This window comes from Cydia amplana, chromosome 12 (genome assembly GCF_948474715.1).
Source record: "Cydia amplana chromosome 12, ilCydAmpl1.1, whole genome shotgun sequence".
In the NCBI taxonomy this organism is placed as follows: domain Eukaryota; kingdom Metazoa; phylum Arthropoda; class Insecta; order Lepidoptera; family Tortricidae; genus Cydia; species Cydia amplana.
Window position 1 is genome coordinate 4,944,904 of NC_086080.1, and position 27,681 is coordinate 4,972,584.

The following is a 27,681-nucleotide window of genomic DNA, read 5'->3' on the forward strand; positions in this document are numbered from 1 at the left end:
TAAAAAATATTTGGCGTCCGGTTTTATACCTACCAGAAGAAGAACTAAACCAAATATAAACAAATTCGGGAACCTCACTTTTTTTTTCCTGTCCGCTTCATATGAAATGCCCCATATTTAGATTTTGAACATAAAATCGACCCAGTAACAATCTTAACTAATCCGAGTCATCTATTCTCGTAATTGAAAAACCGAAAAACAAATAAAATATAAGTGCTTGACTTAGGTACTTACCCAAAGATATATATTAAGTATAGTAGAGCTACCTATAATATCAAGTCAGGTTCATCTGATATTAGCTCAACAATAGCTGATCATACAAGTACCTACCCTGTTCGTATACGTAGTTACTATCAGTATAAATACTTGTAACTTAATGTTATCAAAGTGTATTCCATCATCAATATTTATTTACAGTGTTTACTAACTCCAATCGTAACCCGCGAGAACTAACTAAATACCAACGTCAAACGTCTTACGCCGTTGGCCTAAAGTTCATTATTACACAAATTCACAATCGTTGTTCTGCTGTAATCATATAAGACCTAAGTCCGTTAGAAACTTGGAGGTTGGTATGACCTTTTCACTTGGGTTTAGTTAGATAGGTCATCGCGTTGGCGTCAAGCGTTCTGGTTGTGTCGTAACAGTTGGCAGCACTGTCACAACTTCATTTACGATTTGCATGGCCCATTGTGTTTATAATCTGTGGTTTGACAAAGGAAAACGAATGACGAATGAGTAAATAGTTAACTGTATTAACTCTGAATTTTCCTTTCAAAATGTACCTAATTTGAAGCACAGTTTGTTTTTACTGTGTCAAGACTATGGAATTTAGTTTTTATTTTTGTTTTGCGTTTGATTAATTGATTAATAAATTGTTTCTTTTTTTCAGGTAATGACTAAGAGCTGCTACTGCTAATCGTGAAATTTCTTTAAGGGTTGCGTGAGTTTAAAAGATAATAATAATAATAACCTACTATGGATTTGCGCTATTTCTTAATTTTTATTCTTACAAGCTGGCTTGGTCTAACTATCACTTTATTAGTGAACTACCGAACGGCGTCAAGTTTTACGAGCAAACTTTTGACATTGGCGAAATCATCGTAAATTTTATGGAAGCCATATATCTTTTAAAAGAAAAAGAAACGATTAGGTATGACTTAATTGGTTAGGCCCCGAAAGTCTAAAATGGCCCCGAGGGTCTAAATATCCCCGCGAGACCGTTAGAAGTTAAAATATGAATAGGGAAGTACTAGCATAAGTTGGTAGTTGTTAATAATTAATTATTTATTATACAATTGTATACCTATGTAAAGTGAAAAAAGAAACATACCTATTACGTACTTACGTAGTCACGTCACATTACACTTCGTTATCTACACTACTTTTGCGTAGTACACCCAACTGGTAAGAACATAACAATAAATACACGAGTTAGTCGTCGCTGAAATGTCGCAATACAACCAACTGACACGTATCCATTGTGCACATTGTCCCATAATGTGTCCATCCTTAACCTAAATAAACAGTCACAGGAACTAGTAATAGAGGTAAATGAAAACTATTATTTGTTACGAAACTCTCCGTTTGCTTTATGAGCAATTGTTCAACTGCCAGCTATGGAGTATCTCTACAATTATTGTAGAGATACATCATAGCTGGCAGTTGAACAGTCACCTGCAATAATTATGTTACCTTTTGGAGGCCGCAAAAAAATGTGACACGCTTCACACGCTCTTATGGCTTTACAAATAAGATCGTTGATCGTAGGTATCAGATATTCTTGCGGCCTTCGTTGTGTAACATATTATTGCAGGTGACTGTAGATATAGACTGTAGACTTCCATGTGATTATTTCATGTAAAGGCTCTACAATTGCGTTTTTCAGGAGTCCAGGACAAATAGTAAATACGCACTGCACTGCATATCAGATTTATCTAGCAGATGTGACTGAGTGGGATTTTTTTCCATGTTTGGCAGTACTGGCCTGCGTGTTTAATGCTCATCATAAATTGACAAACTGTGAATGTATTCTGTCTGTAATTAATACACATGTATAAAATAGTATACGTTACATAGGTATGTATTTTATACATGTGTAGGTACACATGTATAAAATAGAACATATATTTTAATTCCTAAGTTTTCTAATCCTAAAGCCTAAAGATATAAGATAGTTTAATCGTTTTTATTAGGGTTCCGTAGCCAAATGGTAAAAAACGGAACCCTTATGGATACGTCATGTCTGTCTGTCTGTCCGTCTGTCTGTCCGTCCGTATGTCACAGCCACTTTTTTCCGACACTATAAGAACTATACTGTTGAAACTTGGAAAGTAGATGTATTCTGTGAACAGCATTAAGATTTTCACACAAAAATAGAAAAAAAAAACAATAGATTTTGGGGGTTTCAGTTCTAAGTATGGGGGGGGGTCCCCATACTTAGAACTGAAACTCAAAAATTTAGATCTAGTAAGTAGTTTTTTTTAATACGTCATAAATCCCCTAAATACGGAACCCTTCATGGGCGAGTCCGACTCGCACTTGGCCGCTTTTATATATTTCTCATGTTGTAAAAACTATCAGAACCAATACCCTTTGTTCCTAACCTTTCTATAAACAATGTAGGTAATCATCGACTAACTCCACGGAAGTCGCCATTCGCCATACACATGGCGATTAAAGAGAACAATGGATTTTGCACCTTATCGCCATTACTTTTAATTGAATATCGACTGACATGGAGCGAGATTATGTAAATTTCTAACACAGCTGTGCAGGTCGATATTCCACTCCTTACACCGTCGACTCTTACGCTTAACCAGTATAAGTGCGTTCTCGAAATACGCATAATGTTATACCCCCGCCACACTATATACTCCTGACGCTGCTCCTTGCGCTACCGTGATGTTGCTCTCTCTGGCCACACACTACTATACCTGCTCGTGCATTTAATCGCGACGCTCCACACTAGGTTGAAGTAGGTTGTTTGCAACACAATGGATGTAGATACTGTGGCAATGTGCATTATTACTAGAGATGCCCCGAATAGTGGTTTTGGCCGAATACCGAATATTCGGCCCCTCTCTCGGTCGAATACCGAATATTCGGCAGGACATGCGAAAATTTTGAGTCACAATTATTATGAAAACTGATCGCTAACAAAGCTCAACGTTAGATGACGTTAGCTAAGATATATTTTTGTTGAACAGCATTAATGAATAGAGTCAAACAAAACAGACATGTGATAAAAATAAAATGTTTTTTAATCAACAAATGCTCAAAAAAGGGTCTTCGTATTTAATAACTTTCCAAGAACACATTCTAAATATACCTACATAGTTTTTGGTTATTTTTATTGTGATTTTTTCCTTTTTAAGTAGGTGCAATATTCGTGGCATCTCTAATTATTACTATAGCGAATTACGTCATTTTTACGTCCACGCGCGTGATTGTGTGGCCGGCCACTCGCGCTCTTATTGCCGGTTCCTTGACTCATTGACCAAAAACCGACAAAATTGGGAGCGGTGGGCATGACGAATAACGTTCCCACACTTCGTCTCCGTCTCTACCTACTTTCCTCGCTCCTTCCCATGCCAATCGACGAGTGTGTGGCACAACCACGGATTTCAAGCAAATGCTACACTGGTTTTCTAAAAGTCAGACTCACTTGCGCTCGGCAATAAATGTGAATACACGAGCTTACTCAATACAATTAACTGTTCATCGTATAATCAAATCAATTCGTACTGCACTAAGGTTGGTGTTGGTGTGCCGTTGGTATATGCGCAGATCTTGCATAAGCAAAGGGCCATTGTTCGTTATCAGCTGTTATCAGTCGCAATATGAACCCGCCTGTTTCACAACTTGTTTACGTTGTGGTTAGTACAGGCTTAGGTTCTATTTGACCTATGCTAGGTTTTGTTGACCTATATATGTAAGTACCTACACCTACGCATTAAATTTATTTAAATTTTAAATCATATATCATAATGTAATCTTATGCTAGATATATATTTTTCGATATAATTATGACTTTTTTTAATTTATACTGTAACAAACTACATAATTATTAACATACGACCAAAATGCGATACCTGACCAAATTCCTTCCATAAAAAACTTCTAATCGATAATTCGATAGTCGATAATTAGTTGAAGGGTCCACGGAAAGAACATGTCTAGTCACATTTTTCGGAAAATAAGATTTTTATCTCAATATGAAGAGCTCTTAATGAACTCTTTATCTTTTGCTACCACTGTATAATAAATGTAACACAACTTTATTTTTAGTTAAACAATACCTGGTCACGGAATTACCATACGTTTTGACATTGTTCCAAATTTTAAAATCGCGATTACTCAAAATGTCACTAGTGTGACTAGACATGTTCTGTCCGTGGGCCCTTCAGTTCAGCTAATCGATATTGTTCATATTGTGATGTCATAATGCGTTACTACGTTGTAATTATTAATACTTACTATACGATACGACCTATACTGTAAAAAGTCATAGGTTATCAAGTAAATTGTGTTATTTTGTACACTTTTACTATCACAGAGCAATGACATATTAATTACACTTATTTGCGTAAACATATACTACTTATATTATGAACCATTCCTAAATTTTCAAATTATATCTAGACACGCGGTAGCGTGTCCAGCCAAGTTCAAAGAAAAAGGAACTGGCGACGCATCAAGTGTGTGTAATATTACACGAACCATTTCGAGCTACTTTTGACCCCTTCACAACTTGAAACCTACTTAACCTACACACATGAAATTTGGCACATGTATTCAAGTCCCTTAGCTTGTACAAAATACAAAATTTCATAAACATAGCTCAACCAGTTATTGACAAATTAACGTTTAAAAACCGGCATTTTTGTGACTGACTGACATATAGATCAAAAACCTAACCCACTTCCAGATGACCTAGAAACTTGAAAATTGGCATAAAGGTAGACTATTAGGTGTATATAGAGGGAAAAATGTGAAAACTGGAAATTATTTATTTATTTATTTAAACTTTATTGCACAAAATATATACAACAATGTACAAATGGCGGACTTAATGCCAAATGGCATTCTCTACCAGTCAACCACAGGGCCAAACAGAGATACCTTCAATTGGTGCAGAGAGAGAAAATATATTGAGTGAGTTAAAAAAAAGCAAACTATACTTATAAATTACATAAATAAATAAAATATATATAAACTACCACATATTTATAAAATACATACTATAAATATAATAATGATGGATATTATTCGAACTCTTGCTTTAGCAAATGCTTACGTAACATCCGCTTGAAAGAAAACTTACTAGTAGCTTGTCTAATATTTAGAGGGAGTGAATTCCAAAGACGGCTAGCCTGGACGGCGAAAGAATGAGTTATGAAACCAGTACGGTGAGAAGGTATGGCCAGTTTGAGAATGCGGGAGGTACGCAGCTCACATCCTGGGCGCGGAGTGTCGAACACGAATTTACTTTTGAGATATTCTGGAGCAGAAGGCTCAAACAGGATCGAAAATAGGACACAAAGGATCCGGAAGGACCTACGACGACGGATGGAAAGCCAGTTGAGCTGCCGGCGGTAAAAGGAGACATGATCGTATTTACGAAGACCAAATATAAATCTAATGCAGTTATTGAGAAGACGGTCTAGTTTATTAAGCCATTCCTGAGTGACATTAGTGGTGCACACATCCCCGTAATCTATTATTGGTAACACTAAGGACTGCACTAACATCTTTTTCGTGCTTACAGGTAGAAAGTTTTTAAATTTATAAAGAATTCTAAGTGTACCTGTGACCTTCCGACTTGTCTCTGAGAGCTGACCAGACCAGGAAAGGTTGTAATCTAAAACTAATCCGAGATTCTTAACCCGACTACTCACCGGAATTAAAGTATCCTCAAAAAGGATTGGAGCAACAGGTACTATTGATATTTCGATGGAATTTTTTTTATTAATACTTATAGACCAAAAACCTAACCCAGTTCTAGATGACTTAGAAACTTGATATTTGGCATCAAGGTAGACTATTAGGTGCATATAGAGGGAAAAATCTGAAAACTGGAATTTGTTGATATTTAGGTGGGAAAAAAATTAATTAATACTTATAGACCAAAAACCTAACCTACTTCTAGATGACTCAGAAACTTGATGTTTGGCATCAAGGTAGACTATTAGGTGCATATAGAGGGAAAAATCTGAAAACTGGAAATTATTGATATTTCGATGGAAAAAAATTATTAATACTTATAGACCAAAAACCTAACCCACTTCTAGATGACTTAGAAACTTGATATTTGGCATCAAGGTAGACTATTAGGTGCATATAGAGGGAAAAATCTGAAAACTGGAAATTATTGATATTTCGATGGAAAAAAATTATTAATACTTATAGACCAAAAACCTAACCCACTTCTAGATTACTTAGAAACTTGATATTTGGCATCAAGGTAGACTATTAGGTGCTTATAGAGGGAAAAATCGGAAAACTGGAAATTATTGATATTTCGATAGGAAAAAATTATTAATACTTATAGACCAAAAACCTAACCCACTTCTAGATGACTTAGAAACTTGATATTTGGCATCAAGGTAGACTATTAGGTGCATATAGAGGGAAAAATCGGAAAACTGGACATTATTGATATTTAGATAGAAAAAAATTAATTAATACTTATACACCAAAAACCTAACCCCCTTCTAGATGACTTAGAAACTTGATATTTGGCATGAAGGTAGACTATTAGGTGCATATAGAGGGAAAAATCTGAAAACTGAAACTTTTTGACAATTAACCGCGCGTTAGCGAGGGTTTCCTTTTCAGCTTAGGCAAACTGCTTTCATGATGAATACTATAGTAATTTCTGTACAAAAAGTAATGATATCCCAACAAAAACATAAATGTGAAATGAAAGCCAAGTTCAATAGGTATTAAGAATATGTGTCGTTGTTGACTCGCCGACAAAAGAATTGAGATCTATATGAGTGCCAAGTTCTGTGCTGTGTAGAAAATCCTGAATTATAAAGGATTTGTCTTGGCTAGTTTTTAAAAACAACCCAATTTTTTGAAAAATAACAGATAAATATATATTACTTATATGCCTATACGTAAAAACTAGCCAAGACAAATCCTTTATAATTTCAGGATTTTCTACACAGCACAGAACTTGGCACCCGTATAGATCTCAATTCTTTTGTCGGCGAGTCAACAACGACACATATTCTTAATACCACACTTGGCTTGAACTTGGCTTTCATTTCACATTTATGTTTTTGTTGGGATTTTAATTATACTAACGAAAAGAGATAAATAAAAGTTTAATTAAGTTTACTCCTTTTAAGTAAGCCACAATAGAACTGGAGACTTAAAAGTAAACAATACTTATATTGTTTTATAAGCTGTAAGATGTTCAAACTTAAAGACACTCGAAATCAATTCAAACGAGTCACTTCACATAGAAATTTCCATAGATAACGACTCGATTTCCTTATTTTTTAGTGTAGTCAATTTAATAGAATAGAATTATTTTATTATCAAATTTATTTAGTCGTATAGCATTAATAAAATTCATGGTCGCTTTACAAATTAACAAATTATTATCTAGGTTTTTCACCCAATCAAACGAGACAAATTACATATTACCTACAACAAAAACATATGTAGAAGGAAAGAAGTGCCACGAAATGCCTCATCTCAGCATGTTGCTGGTGACTTCCAGCGCTGAATTTCCGCTGAGACCATTAAATGAAAAAGAATCACGGGAGGTAACAGACAAAAGACGAAAGACATAAAATAACATATAACAATACTAGACCTATTGTTATATGTAGGGGTCGGACAAAAAGTGCGGATGACGTAAAAATTACGTAATCTTGCACACAGGATGATGTTTGAGTTTGTATTTAAACTTCCGTGTGACATGTAGTAACAAAGTAGTATTAATGAAGTAACAAAATAATCGTAAATAAATCCATGGAATTAATAATACAGGTGGTAGGGTGATGTAGTGAATAAAATAAATTTCACGAAACTTGCCACAATATTCGAGTAAAGATGACATTTTAGAGCGTTTTTTTATACATTAGTAAATATAAATTTTAGCTAAATATAATCGTGAAGATACAATAGCTAAACAATAACGAAGTCAATTTATTGTTCATCTGCTTGACAATGTGTCAGTCAAAAACGTACTTACTCATTTCAAGTGGCGATATCGTCTAATAAAGAAGTTGATAAATGATAAGTGATAATTGTTTATGAAAATCAAAAATACTATTTGAAATCATCCTATAAGTGGTTTGACGTCATCCGCACTTTTTGTCCGACCCCTGGTTATATGTTATTTTATGTCTTTTGTCTATTACCTTAACAAGAACCCCAAGGTTCTGTTGCCCTGAGACCTTGGCGTTCCAACTGTTCCAAGCTGCACTGGTACAAATAGCCAGCGTATTTTAAGAAGTCTATAATGGGATGTGCATCACCTCGAATCTAATTTAGCCCAAGACCGAGACAAGGAAATACCTGCTAACCGCCAATTTCAATGAATCGATTAGGTATCTACTTTCTCGTTCTCTCATTGCTGAGGATCACGATCATTTGTAATTTGTCTCCATTTTGTGCAGTCAGAATGCCCGCTTTCCATCAAAAAAGGGTAATGAGCGAATGGAGGCAACGGACTGAGCGGACAGGAGTCAAATGGAGTTCCGCTCTTATCCAGTGGAAGCGCTTAAAGTACCTATACATTTCACCACCTTTGCAAGTTAAGCGGACTCCGAACGCAGTGGAAGGCGGGCCTAAGCCATATAGACTGCACGGTGTAGATGTATATACTTACTGCCGCCAGCCGACGACCTCTTCTTAAGGGGCCCACGCACTAATTAACAGTCCGCCGGTCAGTTAGACCAAAAAGTTGACAGGCCGATATCGTCCGGCGGACTGGTAATCAGTGGGCCCCTTTAGCGTTCGACCTACCGTGACCACCACTCACCCGGAAGATAAAACACCTCTCTTTTTATCCAGAGGGTTTGAAAGAACTGAATGAGATGACAGATTTCTGTAATAAATATAAAGTCTATTTTTTTATTCGGTAGACTGAAATGACAGTTAATACTATGAAATGACATTTCATGTTCATACAATTAACTGTCATTTCAGTCTACGGAATAAAAAAATAGACTTTACCTAATAATAATTCTGACATCAAATTAAGGCAATAAAGTGATTCACAAATTCAAATTCCTATCTCAAATACACGACGTAAACAAACTTATCTTTATCAAACTTTAAAAATTCATTATTAATACTTAAGTACTTGTCAATTACCTAATTTTTTGTCGTACAGTCGAGCTAAATATTGTCTTATTGCCCATTTTAACGACGAAAAGTGTTCCCTTGTTGATCGGCAGCGTATTAATAAAACCATACGACTGTGAAACATGTATTAATGCCTTGTACTGTAGACAAAATAATGTCAGTCAAGCAAACAGTGAAAGGAACGAGTTTCCCGCGCACACATAATGCACAATGCATCATTGTGCTAATTTGGTGCATCCAGCAAGGTTGCAGTCTCCGAGAACAATTGCATCTTGAGACAAAGGTGCAACTCGTACTTGCAAAGTCAGGAAGGAAATTTAAACATAGTAAAGAATAAAAAAAAATCTTAAGGCCAAAACGCATACCGCATACGATATGTGTTAGCCCTTAATGCATGTTTTCTGTTTTAGTAGGTAATATCCTGCCCCATTAAGCGGTATCTCAAATCAAAATTTAATGCAAACATATACTTTAAATTCTTTATCTTATAATTCAATTTTCAACTATTTTTGTTTTTGAGATACCGCTAATTGGCTTAAGGGGGCAGTATCGCTCTTTCATTAGTTTAATTAATAATTTTAGTTTTATTGTACATACTGAAAAAAATTACTGATTTTGTTGTTACAAGCCTACCTGTTTTTGTGTAAGTATATAGTAACAAAATTTTGTTACTTAATAGTAACAAAATTTTTTTGCTAATAAGAAAAAGAACATCGCAAACATTACTTTCAGTGAATTTGGCCCCTTAAGTTACCCCTAAAAAGAAACCCCTTTTTGGCTCGCGGACCGCAGTTTGAAACTTAGGAGACCGCTATCTAGAGAACAAATCATGCGCAGTTATTTTTGAACTTCTGCCACTGACTGTACACGAGAGACAATGTTTTCATAACTTTTGCGATTTAATTAACCTAGGAAACCTAGGTACTGGTTTAATCTGCGGTCTAGACCTGAAAGGGTAGTAAAGCTAGCTAATTGACATTCCGCAATTATGTTCGTTTTGAAACCCGGCCTGACGTAGAGCAACGAGTAAGTACTAGGCGTATACTAACTACTAATTAAGGTTTTCTCACGATCTGCGACTGAACGCTACGGTAGGACGTACACTTTAGAAGAAAGTTTCAAAACATGCTTACGAGATTCAAAGTTTACATTTAAAATTCAAAATTACCAATTATATGTATAAGTTCACGTCATTGATTCTTATTACCATGTAAATTAGTTTTAATTGCCAATTTAAATTCCCTTTTAAATGTAATTTTCATTTGAAAATTGCGTATTAGGTAGGTACTGGTGAAATTTTATTGAATAAGTAATATTAGTAATAAAGAATACAATTTTTTTTGTAAAACTAGAGAATATCGGCCTGATTCGAACTATCCGTCAAAAATTTGCTGAAGATACGACATGGATCGGATATGTCAGTGTCGAATCAGGCCGTATGTGTACAGTCGCAAGAGTGAGGTGCTCCAGACCGGATTCGAACCGACGACGGTGGCGTCAGCTTTCGCGATGTAGAAATAGAAATGGTTTATTTGGTGTCAAATCTTAACCTATAATATAATACAATATATCTTATTCTAATACAAGACACCAAAATGGATGCCACTCAGCATCTGCCGATGACTATTGTTCTTAGCCATGGCGCTGGTTTTCAGGGCAACCAATTTAAATTAAAAACACAAATAAAATTAAATGCAAAACTTGACCATAACCTCTACGCCACCCGGTCACGATGGCGCTCCCAGCAGGGTATATTTGATATACAGTGTGTAAATCCAATACGGGCGAATATTTAAACGGTGGTTAGCACAGGACCTAAAAAGTATATTCAGATACATTTTACTTAGAAATGCAATGAAAATTTTAACCATACAAAATAATTCGGCCCGCAATGTAATACACCACACGTTACGGGATACGAGCTTTTTAAAGTAACTGTCAACGCTTGTTAGCAGTTACAATAAAAAGCTCGTATCTCGTAATGTCATGTCATCTTCTGTTTCTTAATGTTTGCAGTACATTGCTGCTTGGTACATGTGAAAAAAATTCATTCAAAATTCATTACGGATCATATTAAGTGTAACTTTAAAAAACTTCTTAATTAATGATTAGACGGGTAAATTCTTATACCTGGTTTAATTTATTGCCCGTATTGAACTTACACACTGTATAGCCGCTATTCTGTTTATTTGGCCCTCGATAAAACAAACAGGGTCCACGTGCAGTTGCGCAAACAAACGTGATACAGATTGATCTCTGGCCCTTTGTCGGCCCGCGTTGGGCGAGGTGAGGTTATGTAATAGATTATCCTAAGGCTTTAAAGGACCAGATTTATCCACGGTCCAGCCGCATTAATTCGTAGTTCTAAAAATTATCCATATTTTTTTTTGGATAGGTACTTTTTTCTTACAATATGGATTGTTACCTACGGCCTCGCGACCAGCAACTCTCCCAATGGCCTCACAGGAACCTTGCTCTAGGGTCCCCCGAGGCCCTCGTATGCCTATAGGTTTAAGGCGAGTCCACATCTGGCGAACGTTTTTTAGGTAACTGCTTACTAACCGCTCGCGCACTGTATGCTTTCGCAAAATGCGGCGAATCTAGAGCGGCGTATTTCCATGATCTGGACGCATCTTTAAAACAACCAATATTTGTAAAAAAAATCGTTTTCTAAAATGGCAGTATAATTCGTACAAAAAATGTTTTTAATTCGGTTTTATTGCGGGGAAAATTTGTTTTCCCGAGTTTCTCGCATTCGCAGAAAACTCCTATAATTTTTGTACGAGCAATTTAAAGATCGGAATTTCTTCGTCACCCTAATAGGTCTTGTTACCTACTTATTTAAATTCCTCTAAAAATAAAGTCGCATACACTAGGTAAGGTAAGTTGGACTTTAAGTGATATACCAAGTGTCTGCATATCCCTTTTTGAGGACGCTCGAGTGATTTTATTCACACTTAGTAACTAAACTAAACGGGTGCTGCAGCTGTTTGAAGTTGCAGGTTTGGATCGAGAGTTGTAGTAGGTGGCGATCACAATAGATCAGCGATGGTCGCAGTGATACATAGGCTTTGGAGCCTTATATAGCCCCTAACAAGAAGAAGAAGAAGAAGAACTAAACGGGTCAGGTGTTCAAAATGATCTTCGCACGCTCTTTCAGATGTTTTTTGACACCTCGCCGGCTTACTTTTTCTCCAACTGTATTTATGCTGTGAACCAGGGATGTTGCGAATATTCGCATCCACATCCGCATCCGCGGAACATCCGCATTATTTTCAACATCCGCATCTGCATCCGCATCCGCATAAAATCGATGCGGAGCAAATGCGGATGCGGATGTCGACCAAGTCGGTAACAGGAACGTCTTAGCGGCGGCGTAAGGCTAGGTAATTTCGTCATTATATAATAACGAAATCGTCGAGATCCCGAAAAGTCGACCAAGTTACTGTTTATTAAATAAAACGCACCTATATTCTTGCTCAAATACTAAAAGTTTCGTTTTTTTCAATAAAAATTACTAAAAATAAAATATTTGACGTTTTTTAAGTACCAAATCTTGACATCCGCATCCGCATGCGCATCCGCGGATGTGAGTCTTTAAATATCCGCATCAAAAAATCTGCATCCGCAACATCCCTGCTGTGAACTATGAATGTGTTCATATGCCATGTTTCTGTAAACTACGTCGCAATTATATGAATTAGTCTGATACATTGTATGACACATGCAACAAGGTGAACGCCCTGCTGGATTGAAACGGGTGATTACTATATCTACGAGCTACGAGTGCGCAATTTATTCACGCTATTAAATGCAGCGCAGCTGTTGGCTGTTTGTGCCTTTCGTTACTTCATTTTTTACACACTAAAGTCTATATTTTTATTCGGTAGACTAAAATGACATTTCATAGTATGAAATGACACATGATGTTCATACTATGAAATGTCATTTTAGTCTACCGAATAAAAAAATAAACTTTAGGGTACAATCTAACATCAGTTTTCCCTAGAGTTACTAGGTTGGTAGGTATGTTGGTAGCCGAGTGGTTTAGCCATTCTTATTTCAATCCAGAAGTTAGCTAGATAGATAGAAAAACCGGCCAAGTGCGAGTCGGACTCGCGCACGGAGGGTTCCGCACCATCAACAAAAAATAGAGCAAAACAAGCAAAAAAACGGTCACCCATCCAAGTACTGACCCCGCCCGACGTTGCTTAACTTCGGTCAAAAATCACGTTTGTTGTATGGGAGCCCCACTTAAATCTTTATTTTATTCTGTTTTTAGTATTTGTTGTTATAGCGGCAACAGAAATACATCATCTGTGAAAATTTCAACTGTCTAGCTATCACGGTTCGTGAGATACAGCCTGGTGACAGACGGACGGACGGACGGACGGACGGACGGACGAACGGACGGACGGACGGACAGCGGAGTCTTAGTAATAGGGTCCCGTTTTTACCCTTTGGGTACGGAACCCTAAAAATGACACTAATTAATCCATAAATCATTAGTCAATTATTCAACTTCTCATTGAAAGATTATTCCAAGGGTATCTTCGTTTTTTCAACTAATTGATTTACTATTATTCACACTGATGCATATCTTTTAGATTATGACGAACAACAATGTTTACGCTTCAAATTTACAGCGCAATTTCAGTACTATCAAAAACATACAAACATACCTACTTACCTAAACAAAAAACAATAATTAAGGAAACAATCATACTTGCGCAGGCTGGTTCAACTTAGGTTCGATTCATCTTTTAGTATCTACAGCTCGTAGGTTCGTAATTATTAGACATCGGTTTCTGCCAGTGTTTCTCAAAATGTGGGGTTTTTGTCATTAGCTGGTCACGATGCCTCCTTATGGGGTTTCGCGTAACCTTAGTAAAAAAATACAGGTCACAATCAGTGAAGGATGGAGGGTCGCGAATTTCATTTTTCATTCCAAGATCGGTCTCGCAAACCTTTACTAAATACACTCATCAATTTTTTGAAATGAAAACTTCTTTAGCGGCGCTGGGCACTTTTTGAGGTGGGGAAAAAATGATAAACTCGAGACAGCGTAAGGCGATCACGTGACCGTAAGGTTTAGATGGCCACTCATTTAGATGGCATTTAAATCAATAAAGAAAAACTCAATGACATAATTCAATAAAGCTACATCTTGATGAAATCGCTAATAAAAGTGAACTCTAGTACTGGTGAATAAAACTCAAAATATCATGACCAAATATGTAGGTATATTTAGATGCGAGGTCTGCAAGGTAACTTTACAATTTCTATTCGAATTTTAAACAATTAACGCTACAGATTTGAATTACGAATTTTAAACAAGCTCACTGACCAGCAATTTCGGAACTAAAGTTTTTCAATAGGAAGGAGGATGGGTCAATTATACATAGTGCTACAGACATTTTGGAATAGTCATTCAGTTTTCACTTCTGTCGGCACTCCCGGAGTGCAACCCATTGTTTTTTAAAATTTTGTGACATCTCAATGACATCCAAATATTCCCTATTGTATTATTTGTATCTTTATAAATGTAACAAAGTTTCACTAATTTACAATTAAACAGTTTGAAATATTCAACGAAACGCGTATCGCATTATCGAAAGCAAACAAGGAATTTATGAATATCTTTGCCAAGACGAATATGAATATTCATAACGAGTCACGCTCCCAGTACGCGTGACGATTATTGACAGTGTCAACGCTCAGTCGAGTCTTCAATCTTTAATGACAGTTTTGAAATAAAATAAAACGTAGTTATTGTATCCCTTAATCGTTGCTTCCCAACCTTTGTGAAAGAACTGTTGATCCAGAGATCCCAGCGAACATACATTAAACATGTGTTATCGTCTCTAACTACGCATTTAGCAAGGAAAACAAACTGAATATAAATAATATAAATAGATACATATACATTCTACAAATAATATGACTTATTTTTAGATAGTCAGGCGATGTTTTGATGTTATTTCTAGATATCATGTTCTAGTTATAGGGGTCGGTAGTTTAGTGTTAATCGTGATAGTGAAGTTACTGAAATAAAATAATGTGCCTATTTAGTTAAAATTTCGTTATCTGCCTCTCTATCGCTCTTCCACATTCGTGCAAAAGAAGCTAACACAGAACAAAAATAGAACATTAAAAAAAAACCAAAGCCATTTACAACCACGAGAAATTAAACTCCATCACGGGTCACAGACTGGCCAAGGCAAGCCGGCACATTTATAAACCATCGAATCGATCGACTGACAATCGACAACGCTTCAGCTGCCTCAATCGATACAATGACAGTGCTGGCACGACTTAAATCGGTGTGATTTTGAATTTAGAACGAAAAGCGGCCTTTGAATGTTCTATTGAATTGGATTTAGAACCGTATTCTTTTCGGCAGAGAATTGGTTTTGATACTTTTGATTTACCATGCTTTTGTTAGTTAAATTGTCAGTACAAAATCGCAAACAGTTTGAAAAACGCACAGTGTGTTAAAAACCCTCATTTTGTCTCATTCAGTTTTTATTTGAAAAACGCTTAGTTCTAATCAGGGCTTGTTAACGTTACCAATTCACATTATAAAGTATCGTTACTTAACGTTAAAATCATAAAAATACCTTATTACCGGTAGTAAATGGTAACGATACTTGATAACTTAACATTATTATAACGTTAGCTAGTTAACGTTAATTTTACCGGTAATTTTACTTTTTATTGCAGGGCTTGTTAACGTTACCCAATTCACATTATAAACTAACGTTACCAAACTAACGTTAACACTATCATTCTTTAAGCTGATATTTGCTTGTAATTTCATACACATTTTTAAGGCCAGTAGACCTTATTGACCATAAATACGGCAGGGCTTCTGTCAAATTGAAATAGAATCAGTCAAAATACAAAGATAATTATGTACGTTAGTAAAACTCAACTTTAATTCTAGTAGTTAGAGTTTATAGTCTTTTGTCATTATTCTTTATGTTTATCAAATGAAAGAGGTGGTATTCTACTTGTTTAAGGTCTTTGTCCAATATGCATTGCGTCTCACTCTCTCATTAAGCAAAATGTGAGACGCAAATACACATTGGACCGATATTGGACAGATAGAATACCACCCGGCTGTGTCGGAATATATTTTCCAAAATAAGAAGGTTGCAAAACGTCATAAATTAGTTTGTTAAATATGATGGTATAGCTAATTCGTTACTTGGTCGGTTTATATTAGGTACAGGCATCTTTGATATAATATACGTCAAGAGTATATAGGTTGGATAATGTCTTGATTTATTTTGTGAAATATGGAGGTGTTGCTGAAATGTAATTTATTCGGATTATATTAAATGAGACACCTATTTATTGATGTTACTGCTTGCTTGTAAAAAAGATTCAATTAAATTCGATTCGATTATAGTAGTTTATGCAACAGTGATATAATAAGGGTTCTTAAAATTCAAGGGTCGAAGTTACAAAACGAGACGTAGTCGAGTTTTGTAAAAAAAGACCCGAGAATTTTAAGAACCAATTATGAGCTGTTGCATACATTACTTTTTCTATGACAGCTGCAGCAAAAAAAAAAAAAAAAAAAAAAAAAAAAAAAAAAAAAAAAAAAAAAAAAAAGTTATTATAAAAAAAAGAGTTATTATTAAAAAAAAAAAGAGTTATTATTAAAAAAAAAGAGTTATTATTTAAAAACAATTGAGTTATTATTTAAAAAAAAAAAGAGTTATTATTAAAAAAAAAGAGTTATTATTGTAAATGAAAACATACCTCTTTCAATCAAGATGATCGGAACTTGTATCTTTAAAAAAAATTAAGCAGTTGTATTATACTCATAAGATGACTGCTAGCAGTCATCTTATGAGCCTATAGACAAAGCATTCAAATGACATTGCTTTAGATATCACTGTCAGTCATTTAATTGACACATTTAAGTGCTGGAGTAGAAAAAAGATAATTATGTAGGTACGTTAGTAAAACTAAACTTTAATTCTAGTAGTTAGAGTTCATAGTCTTATGTCATTATTCTTTATGTTAATCTAGAATGGTGAAGCTTAAATTCTTATTTGAGACATTATTACCAGGGATGTTACGAACATCCGCATCCGCATCCGCAACCGCGGAACTTCCGCATTATTTTCAACATCCGCATCTGCATCCGCATCCGCATAAAATCGATGCGGAGCTTATGCGGATGCGGATGTCGAACAAGTCGGTACAGGAACGTCTTAGCGGCGGCGTAAGTGCTAGGTAATTTCGTCATTACCTATAATGAAATCGTCTATATACAGAAAAGTCGGCGAAGTTACTGTTTATTAAATATAACGCACCTATATTCTTGCTCAAATACTAAACGTTTCGTTTTTTTAATAAAAAAAAATACTAAAAATGTAATATTTGACATTTTCTAAGTACCTAATCTTGACATCCGCATCCGCATCCGCGGATGTCAGATATCTTTCTCGATCTCACCCATGGGTGCGACGCTTCGAGGCCGCGGCGCGGTGCGACAGTGTGTTACCACTTTAATGGCTGAATGCCACGAAGGTGTGTCACAAATATCTGTGAAATGGAAATTAAAAAAGCAGCCAAGTGCGAGTCGGACTCGCCCATGAAGGGTTCCGTAGCAGCAAGTAACATAATAAAATTGCGGTTTACGATTTATGACGTATTAAAAAATACTACTTACTAGATCTCGTTCAAACCAATTTTCGGTGGAAGTTTGCATGGTAATGTAATTTTTTTTAGTTTTAACATTCTTTTATTTTAGAAGTTACACAGGGGGGAGGGGGGGGACACATTTTACCACTTTGGAAGTGTCTCTCGCGCAAACTATTCAGTTTAGAAAAAAATGATATTAGAAACCTCATTATCATTTTTGAAGACCTATCCATATACCGCACACGTACATGGGTTTGATGAAAAAAAAAATTTGAGTGCAGTTCTAAGACTTCTAAGTATGGGGAATCCCCAAAATTTATTGTTTTTTTTTTCTATTTTTGTGTGAAAATCTTAATGCGGTTCTCAGAATACATCTACCTACCAAGTTTTAACAGTATAGTTCTTATAGTTTCGGAAAAAAGTGGCTGTGACGTACGGACGGACAGACAGACATGATGAATCCATAAGGGTTCTGTTTTTGCCATTTGGCTACGGAACCCTAAAAACGAATAAAAAGAAGAAGAAAAAGAGAGAAAAATCTTTATAGGGCTGGATCTACTAAACAGTGCTTCGTAGCGCAAAAATAATAAAATTTTCGTTCTTCTTCAGAACCACACGCACTGAACAACCTATCGTATCACTCCCTGAACGTATAAAACGACATCCATGACGACTTTTATGACATACTGCATGGTCGCCATCTTGGATTCCAAAATGGTCATTTTCGAAATCTGCACACCTGATTCAAATAAGGTGCATCTATATCTATTAAGCCAACATCAACAACATATCTACTATCGAAATGTACTTTTGATAGTAGTAGTACGAAATGTAATCTGAAAGGAATCAAGTAATGCATTCCAGTAATGAGGAATCGACATTGATTCCAATTACTAGTAATTGTTGTAATATTAGAAAAGGTGATTCCTGATTCCTTAATTGGAAGTGTACTTAGTAATTCGGTATTGTTAGATTACAAAGTAATCTGGGAATCGGTAATCAGATTACAAAGTAATTTCGAGTAATCGTGGAACCAGGAATCAATTACGAAATGCCCATCTCTGCTTGAGAGTGAATGAACATTCGCTCGATTGTCAACGATGATGGCATGTATCAGTGAATCAAACGGTAAATAAGCAGCTGTTAACGTTACCTACTAACGTTAAAAATGGTGTATCGATACCTTTGTCTTAACGTTAGCTCAAATTGACAGCTGCTAACGTTACCATTTTGTTACCGGTAAAGAGTAGTATAACTAACGGTACCTGGTCTAACGTTAGTTAGAACTTAACGTTAAATCTGTCACCTTGTGGTAACGATACCAACTTTTTAACGGTATTTAAAGCCCTGGTTCTAATCGCTCACAAGAACTCCGGCTTGCCAAAATTTTCTAGTTTTTATATTAGAGTTTGTTCGAAAAGAAGAAGCCGTGAAATGTATTGGGCCCTATACATTTCACGACTCTTCTCATTCCGCACAGACTTTATCAGATGTCAAAGTTGACCCGGGTGTAGGTGAAGGAAGGAAGGTGACCAGCGAGGAAAATCGGAACTACCCCACCACTATCCTCTTAAGGATAATGACTTCAAAGAAGACAAAGTTCTAAAGCATTGACTTCACAAGGCCTTTCTATATGTACCGTGGTCAACGCTCGGCCGGCCTTCTCGGTCCAGTGCTCGGTTCAGACACCTTTCCACTAAGATAGCTCCGTAGAGTGGTACCTACAGACCGCTTGGCATGCCATCTGTGTGTAGGTATTAGACAGCGTGATTTTTTTCGACATCATTAGCAAAAATCGTCATACTTCAACCAATTTACACAAAACCTTAACAAATTATACTCCTAAACCTTCCTCAATACATAATGTTGCCAACATATTATTGCATGTGCCCATGTAATGGCTGATGGCTCCTCTACACGATGGGCCAGCGCCGGCCACTGGCAAGGGACGCAGCCATGCGGTAGAATAAGATAGCAATCACTTGCTCCCTCTAACGCATAAATGCGTCCCTTGGAGTGGCCGGCGCTGGCCCATCGTGTAGAGGAGCTATAACATTGTGCGTGCTATTTAACTTAATGTTAAATATTAACATGTTGCTATATGTGAGATCCTATAATTGGCTCTGTGTCACTATTGATGTTGTTATTAGCATAGTTAATTATAGCTGTTGGTTCTTCATGTAAATAAAATAAATAAAATAAAATAAATTAAAAATTATATTGGTAACATTTTGTTTTGTAAAGTCTTTCTTTAAAAGTTATTTAATATACAATTTTGTTATTTCCAGAGGCTGGCGGCGTGTGTGGAGCGCGCGGCGCGGGGCACGGGCGCGCGCGGCAGGTGACCGTCGGTGTACGCGGCTGATGTGGGCGGCGGGCGGCTGCTGCTCGCGGCAAGCAGGTGGGCACACTTACATACGCCTGTACGTAAACGATGGCCCAGCGCTGGGCCAGCGAGATGGCCCTGCGATGGGCATGGCTCCTATACATGATGGCCCAGCGCTAGACCAGCGAGATGGCCCTACGATGGGTATGCTCCTATACACGATGGCCCAGCGCTGGACCAGCGAGATTGCGATGCGATGGATGAGAGCACGTGTAGATGCGTACGCACCATCGCTGGCCTTTGATGTGCGGACGAAAAACCGACATCGTGGCCATCCCATAGCCATCCCGCCGATAAGTCATCCGACACCACTACCCTCTCTGGCCCATCTTAGTGGGCCAGTAGGATGGCCCATCGTGTAGACGTGCCATAAGGTGTGCAAGCGGGACAACGCTGTATAAGCCCCACACTATACCGTCTCCCGAGCGACGGCGTCTAGTCAGCGCTATGGAAAATGGCGTCGCTGCGCAGTTCCGCTGCGTCGTCGAGCAGCAGCCATAGAGTTGACCAGACGCCGACGTTCGACAGACGCTAGTGTGGGTTGGCCCTATACGTGCGAAGCGCTCGCTAACACACCATGAGGATCATTGTGATAACACTGATAACCGTGTAAGAGAGAACCCAGACTAGCGCATACCGAGCGTCGGCGTCTAGTCGACTCTATGGCTGCTGCTCGACGCATCGTTGGCGCAACTGCGCAGCGACACTAATTTCCATAGAGCGCTGTCTAGACGCCGCCGACGCTCAAAAGACCCTAGACCCTCACTGAGGCGGAAGATGAGAGGGGCGTGCGAGAATCAACCAATAGCTTTGATAACAACCAATTACAGTCCATTTCTTAGATTACAATCCAGCGGAGCAGATAAGACATGTAATTTCGTCTCCTCTTATTTCCCCTCCTCTCCGCGTCAGTGGAGAGGTAGCCTAACACGGGGTCTCCGCGCGGGATCAAACAAATACGTCTTGGTCTACGGTTACGGTTGTGGAAACTCAACGTTTAGCAGGTTGATTCATATCGTACTCGCCAAATACGAAGTAGGTATTATCACAGGTCTGCTTTTTATATAGAAGTCAATACTTATCATTCGCAAAGACAGTGGGTTGGCAACCTGTTAATAGTAGTTTATGCAACAGTGATATAATAAGGGTTCTTAAAATTCAATTCAAATTAAAAAAAGACCCGAGAATTTTAAGAACCAATTATGAGCTGTTGCATACATTACTTTTTCTATGACAGCTGCAGCAAAAAAAATTATTATTTAAAAAAAAAAGAGTTATTATTGTAAATGAAAACATACCTCTTTCAATCAAGATGATCGGAACTTGTATCTTTAAAAAAAATAAAGCAGTTGTATTATACTCATAAGATGACTGCTAGCAGTCATCTTATGAGCCTATAGACAAAGCATTCAAATGACATTGCTTTAGATATCACTGTCAGTCATTTAATTGACACATTTAAGTGCTGGAGTAGAAAAAGGTTTTTATAGATGGCGCCAACCTATCTCTGTAGTTTTATTCTATAATATTTGGCTAAAAAAGGGCATCCAGGCATAAGATTCTATTCTTAGGCTTGACAGGTAAAAACCTATGCTGGCGCCATCTGTAAAATACTTCGACCGACCAACCCCATTGCAATAGGTGCCTCTGCCTGGCAACCGGGCTTAGTCAGTGTCATATTCATATCATACTTAGGTCAAGTCGAAATTATAAGTAACTGTAATAACCGACATTCAAAACATCCGTAACAATATTCTTAAAATAAAAAAAGGCTTCAGCACATTTGGGCAATATTCAAGCGAAATTCTATCTTATTATTACTACGAATAAATACCTGTTACAAAGTAATCATTTAACCGACTAGGCAAAACGAACGGAAACGTTTTTTTAATATAAACAAAGAAATATTCATCCACACACTCAATGAGGCTTTATTGTTCTTTAGTTGTACAGGATGTCCAGGGACAGAAGCTCGGTTTCAAAATTTATTAAAAATAAACAAACAAAATGCACTATGTATAATTTAGGTTAACGCCATCTAGCGTTATTTCGTCGCATTACTTGAAACCCCTAAGCACATCACTGTTAGTACTCGAGTTACATTAATACCAGTTAGAGCGAAACTCACTAGATGGCATTTAAATCAATAAAGAAAAACTCAATGACATTAAAGTAACAGTTTTTCGATCAGGTCACGTGTCCGTCTTACTTCTTACGGTCACGTGACACCTGTTACGAGTTTAACATTTTTTCCCCATCACAAAAAGTGCACAGCGCCGCTAAAGAAGTTTTCACTTCAAAAATAACACATGCAGACCAAAACTGTTTATTTTCTAATTGTCAACCTTCGCCATGTACGCACACTATTTCAACCTATTTCGCATGTTTCAAAATTCGAAATTAATGCCAAATAGGTACCTACCAGGGATGTTGCGAACATCCGCATCCGCATCCGCAACCGCGGAACTTCCGCATTATTTTCAACATCCGCATCCGCATCCGCATAAAATCGATGCGGAGCTTATGCGGATGCGGATGTCGAACAAGTGGGTACTAGGGCTTCCAATACCGGGATCCCGGTATTTCGGGATCCCGGGATCCCGTCTTATTAAACGCATTTTTCAATACCGGTATTTTTAAAGGCAATACCGGGATCCCGGTATTTTAAAAAATGAGGGAAATGCGCAGTATAAACCCTTTAAATCCATTATATTCGGCTGTATCAAAAAGCTTAATAAACGTCAGATGCATCTAGAGTTAGACCAAGAAAAGTCTGCAACGATTTTGATAGCACGCGCAGTGCAAATGTAATATTAAACGTCAAACTTCTATGAAATTATGACGTACAAATAACACTTGCACTGCGTACTGCGTATGCTATCAAAATCGTTGCAGACTTTACTTGGTCTAACTCTAACTGGTATCTAGCCCGCATTTTATTATTGAAACAAGATCGTTGCCTAATGCGTCAGATAAATATTTGGTGGTTGGTGGTGGATGAATCCTGAAGTTATGTGAGTGATGAATATGATGATAGTGACATTAAATAAAACGAAAGAGCAAGGATAACTGTAATAATGGCAAACCAATTTTGACGGAAATTTGAAAAAAATGTTGTCTGGTTGGTTAAGTTGGACTACAAATGTGACTGGTGAGGTGAAGTCAACAAATTGGATAAAATTATTGCAGACGGCGGCATTGATTGTTTATTGTTGTAATAGCTTTTAGGACATATCTAGACGAAAAGTTAGCTAACTTTAATTCCGTTCTGTTAAATCTTTTCGATACTCATGCCCCGGTTCGTGCTGTGAGGCTGAAGCGGCCACCTGCTCCATGGATTACGAAGGGTGTTCGAACGGCAATGGCTAGGCGTGATAAAGCTTTTCGCTGTTACAAGCGGGATCGGTGTGATGCGAACTGGGATTTGTTCAAGGCTGCGAGAAACCGATGCAACCAAATGGTAAGAGCTGCGAAGCGCCGATACATCCATGAAAATGTTATGTCTTCCTCTCTTGCTGACACATGGAAATTCCTAAGGTCACTCGGTATAGGTAAATCTAATGGTGTTGTGGACTCTACCTCTTTCACTCTAGATCAATTAAATTGTCATTTCGCTAAAACTACTCCCCTTACCTCGCTAGTAAAATTTAAAACTGTATGCCTTATTGCCTCTCTCTCTTCTCCTGATATTGACCCATTTACCTTTAGTCCTGTCTCTCTTGAAGAGATCCGCAAAATTATTCTGTCAATTAAATCTAAGGCTGTAGGGCATGACAACGTGAGTCGAGTCATGGTCATCCACATTCTTGATGAAATACTGCCAGTAGTTTCGCACATCATTAATACATCTTTATGTACAGGGGTTTTTCCATCTTGCTGGCGTAAGGCCTTTGTCATTCCTCTTCCTAAAGTTAATAACCCCAGTTCTCTCAATAACTTTCGGCCGATCTCTATTCTTCCATTTCTTTCCAAAATTCTCGAGGCGGCGGCCCATAAACAGATTTCACAATTTATACACCGGAACAATCTTCTTTCTCCCCTTCAGTCTGGGTTCCGTCCCGGTCACAGCACCACCACTGCCCTACTTAAAGTTACAGAGGACATTCGGCTTGGGATGGAAGCATCCAAGGTCACGGTGCTGGTGCTTATAGACTTCTCGAACGCCTTCAATGTGGTTGACCATGACCTACTCCTCGCTGCTCTGACTCACTTGCGGGTGTCTGTTGAGGCGACAAAGTGGTTCTCCTCTTATTTATCGGATCGTGTTCAGGCAGTCCGAGCTAACCGTTCGCTATCTGATTGGTGTGCACTGAACACTGGAGTTCCTCAAGGTGGTATTCTATCGCCCTTTTTGTTCTCCGTATTTATTAATTTGATTACCACCAATATTCGTAGCTCTTACCATTTGTATGCGGATGACCTGCAGTTGTATGCTCAAGCTGATGTGAACGATGTTAACTCTGCCATTTCATTGCTAAACGCTGATCTAGAACACATCGCTGAATGGTCTAGCAGTTTTGGTATTAGTGTTAATCCAGCCAAGTGTCAAGCCGTAATTCTGGGCAGCCAGCGCCAAATCTCAAAGCTCAGTTCAGTCGCTATCACACCAATCCTGTTTGATGAGTCTGTCATTCCCGTGTGCACTAAGGCTAAGAACTTAGGATTAATTTTTGATTCTACCCTTTCCTGGAGCGGCCAGCTAGGTGATGTAAGTCGTAAGGTTTCGGGCACACTAAGAACTCTGTATAAATTCAAGAATTTTCTCCCAGTAAGTACAAAAAAGATGTTGGTACAGGCGTTGATTTTGCCAATTATTGATTATGGTGATGTGTGTACAACGAATGCCACTCAAGAGTCCCTCAACAAACTTGAACGTCTCCTCAACAACGGCATAAGATTTATCTTTGGTTTGCGTAAATACGATCATGTTTCCTATTACCGTCGCCAGCTCAATTGGCTCTCCATCCGTCGCCGTAGATCACTTCGAATACTTTGTACCCTATTTTCAATCTTGTTTGAGCCTTCTGCTCCTGGATATCTAAGAAATAAGTTCCCGTTTGATACCCCTCGCCCTGGAGTTGAGTTGCGTACATCTCGTGTTCTCAAACTATCAATTCCCGCTCACCGCACTGGGTTTATGACTAACTCCTTTGCTGTCCAGGCGAGTCGTCTCTGGAATTCACTCCCTCTCAATATAAGACAAGCCCCGAGCAAGTTAGCTTTCAAGCGGTTGCTACATAAGTATCTGCTGAAACAAGAGTTCGAGTAGCGTTCATCATTATATTATATATTATGAGTATGTATGAAATATGTAGTAGTATATTATTTATATATATTCTAGTGTTTTTATTTGTGTATTCTACATGTAGTTTATCAGAATTATTAATTGTTTAGTTGTTTACTAAGTTCTAATAATTAAATTCCTTTTTCTCCTTGCACCAATTTTACATGTCTCTGTTTGGCCCGATGGTTGACTGGTAGAGAATGCCATTAGGCATTAAGTCCGCCATTTGTACATTATTTTTGTGTATTGTGCAATAAAGTTTAAATAAATAAATAAATATCTGGTATTCCAGTGAGCCTTTCTAATTCCCCTTTTTAATAAAACTATATATTTTAAGCGATTCATATCCAATACCGGGATCCCGGGATCCCGGTATTGATGAAGACAGTTTCGGTATTAATACCGGTATTGTGAGAAGTCCGGTATTTGGAAGCCCTAGTGGGTACATGAACGTCTTAGCGGCGGCGTAAGTGCTAGGTGATTTCGTCATTAACTATAACGAAATCGTCTAGATCCAGAAAAGTCGGCCAAGTTACTGTTTATTAAATATAACGCACCTATATTATTTCTCAAATACTAAACGTTTCGTTTTTTTTAAATAAAAAAATACTAAAAATGTAATATTAGACATTTTCTAAGTACCTAATCTTGACATCCGCATCCGCATCCGCATCCGCGGATGTGAGCCTTTAAATATCCGCATCCGCATCCGCATCCGCGGATGTCAAAAAATCTGCATCCGCAACATCCCTGGTACCTTCGGTCCTACGCCTTGGGGGCTGTTCATAAATTACGGGCGGTTGTTTTATGTGATTAACGCAGGGTTGAACGCATGCGTCAACGGAATGTAGGAAAAATTACAATGCGCTTACCGCTCCGTTTACCGAGTAAAACAATGTAGTGTTATTAAATGGGTGTGCGGCAAACGCATTGCGTTTATCGCATGAAGCAACCGCGCGCTTTAATCAAAAACCTTTGGTAAGATACGCTTCAATAGAATATGCTCGCTGCTCTGCTGGTCAGCGATCAATCCACAACACTCACGAAACCAAAACAAGCTCTAGCGTCTCCCTCGCACTTCGCTTTCGAAAACTATTTGAATTTGTAATCGGAATTTGCTGCTGGACATCCTGTATATCAAAATGCTTATCTAATGTGGGTACGTGGGCTTGACCAATGACCACTTCATTGGTACTCAGTCCCTCAACATGAGCTGTTCGGCTGCGTTGAAATTCGTATACTTACCGTTAACTTTATAATACATTTGTGTAAATTCGGATCAGTAGGTATTTTAAAAAGGAAAATCTATTATTGAAGAGCTTTTGTTATGGGTTATTGAGGTAAGTCTTTAAATAAATATTTCATATTTAATTTTGTTGGCTATTTACTGAATTTATGTCTTCTGGTTTTCGTGTATTGAAAGTAAGAAGGGTATAATTTCTCGCAACTCACAAGTCACAACGATCATTTTCTAAAATATTTACTTAGACCAAAAACTTGTTAGAGTCTGTTCAGAAAGAGAAGAGTCGTGGAATGTATTAGGCCCCATACATTCCACGACTCTTCTCTTTCCGCACAGACTCTCAATTTCATAATATTATACGCGGCTATACGACCTATCTTCATTAGGAATGTCAATTTGAAGTTGAAAAAATAAATTGGAAGTTTAATGTCAATTTGTGAATAATTTAGATTTTAAAAGTTTCAGTTGGAAAAAAAGCGCGGGAAACGTGAAACGTGGCGGTCAAGTTTTAGGTTTCTTGTAAATTTAATTTGAATTTTAATATTGTAGATCAGGGAATCGGTAATTTGTACATAATTTCTTAGATAGTTTGTATATATTATTGTATTTGTATATATAATTAGTGTGATTTCATCGTAGTTGGTAAGTTTTTTCTTGTATATGTGTAATGGGGGACAAAGAACCCCCGGACCCTGGAGGTGAAAACCTCCAGGTCGGAAGTAATGTAACAATAGATTCAGCCATGGACACGGACACTTCTGTGGATAGCAGGAGTGA

General features: G+C 37.5%; 1 protein-coding gene across 3 annotated transcripts in view; it reads left to right on the forward strand.

Moving 5' to 3' along the window:
* The window catches only part of LOC134652850 (protein yippee-like), a 180,924-nt gene that overhangs the window by 137,637 nt on the left and 15,606 nt on the right, over positions 1-27,681 (forward strand). For 2 of the 3 annotated variants that reach the window (XM_063508047.1, XM_063508048.1), the window contains one exon: positions 20,280-20,392. In XM_063508047.1, coding sequence (XP_063364117.1) covers positions 20,356-20,392 — 37 coding nt within the window. In that variant the 5' untranslated portion in view covers positions 20,280-20,355. Of the gene's footprint in view, positions 1-20,264; positions 20,393-27,681 lie in introns of those variants that run through there. The other variant, XM_063508049.1, reaches the window with a different exon arrangement.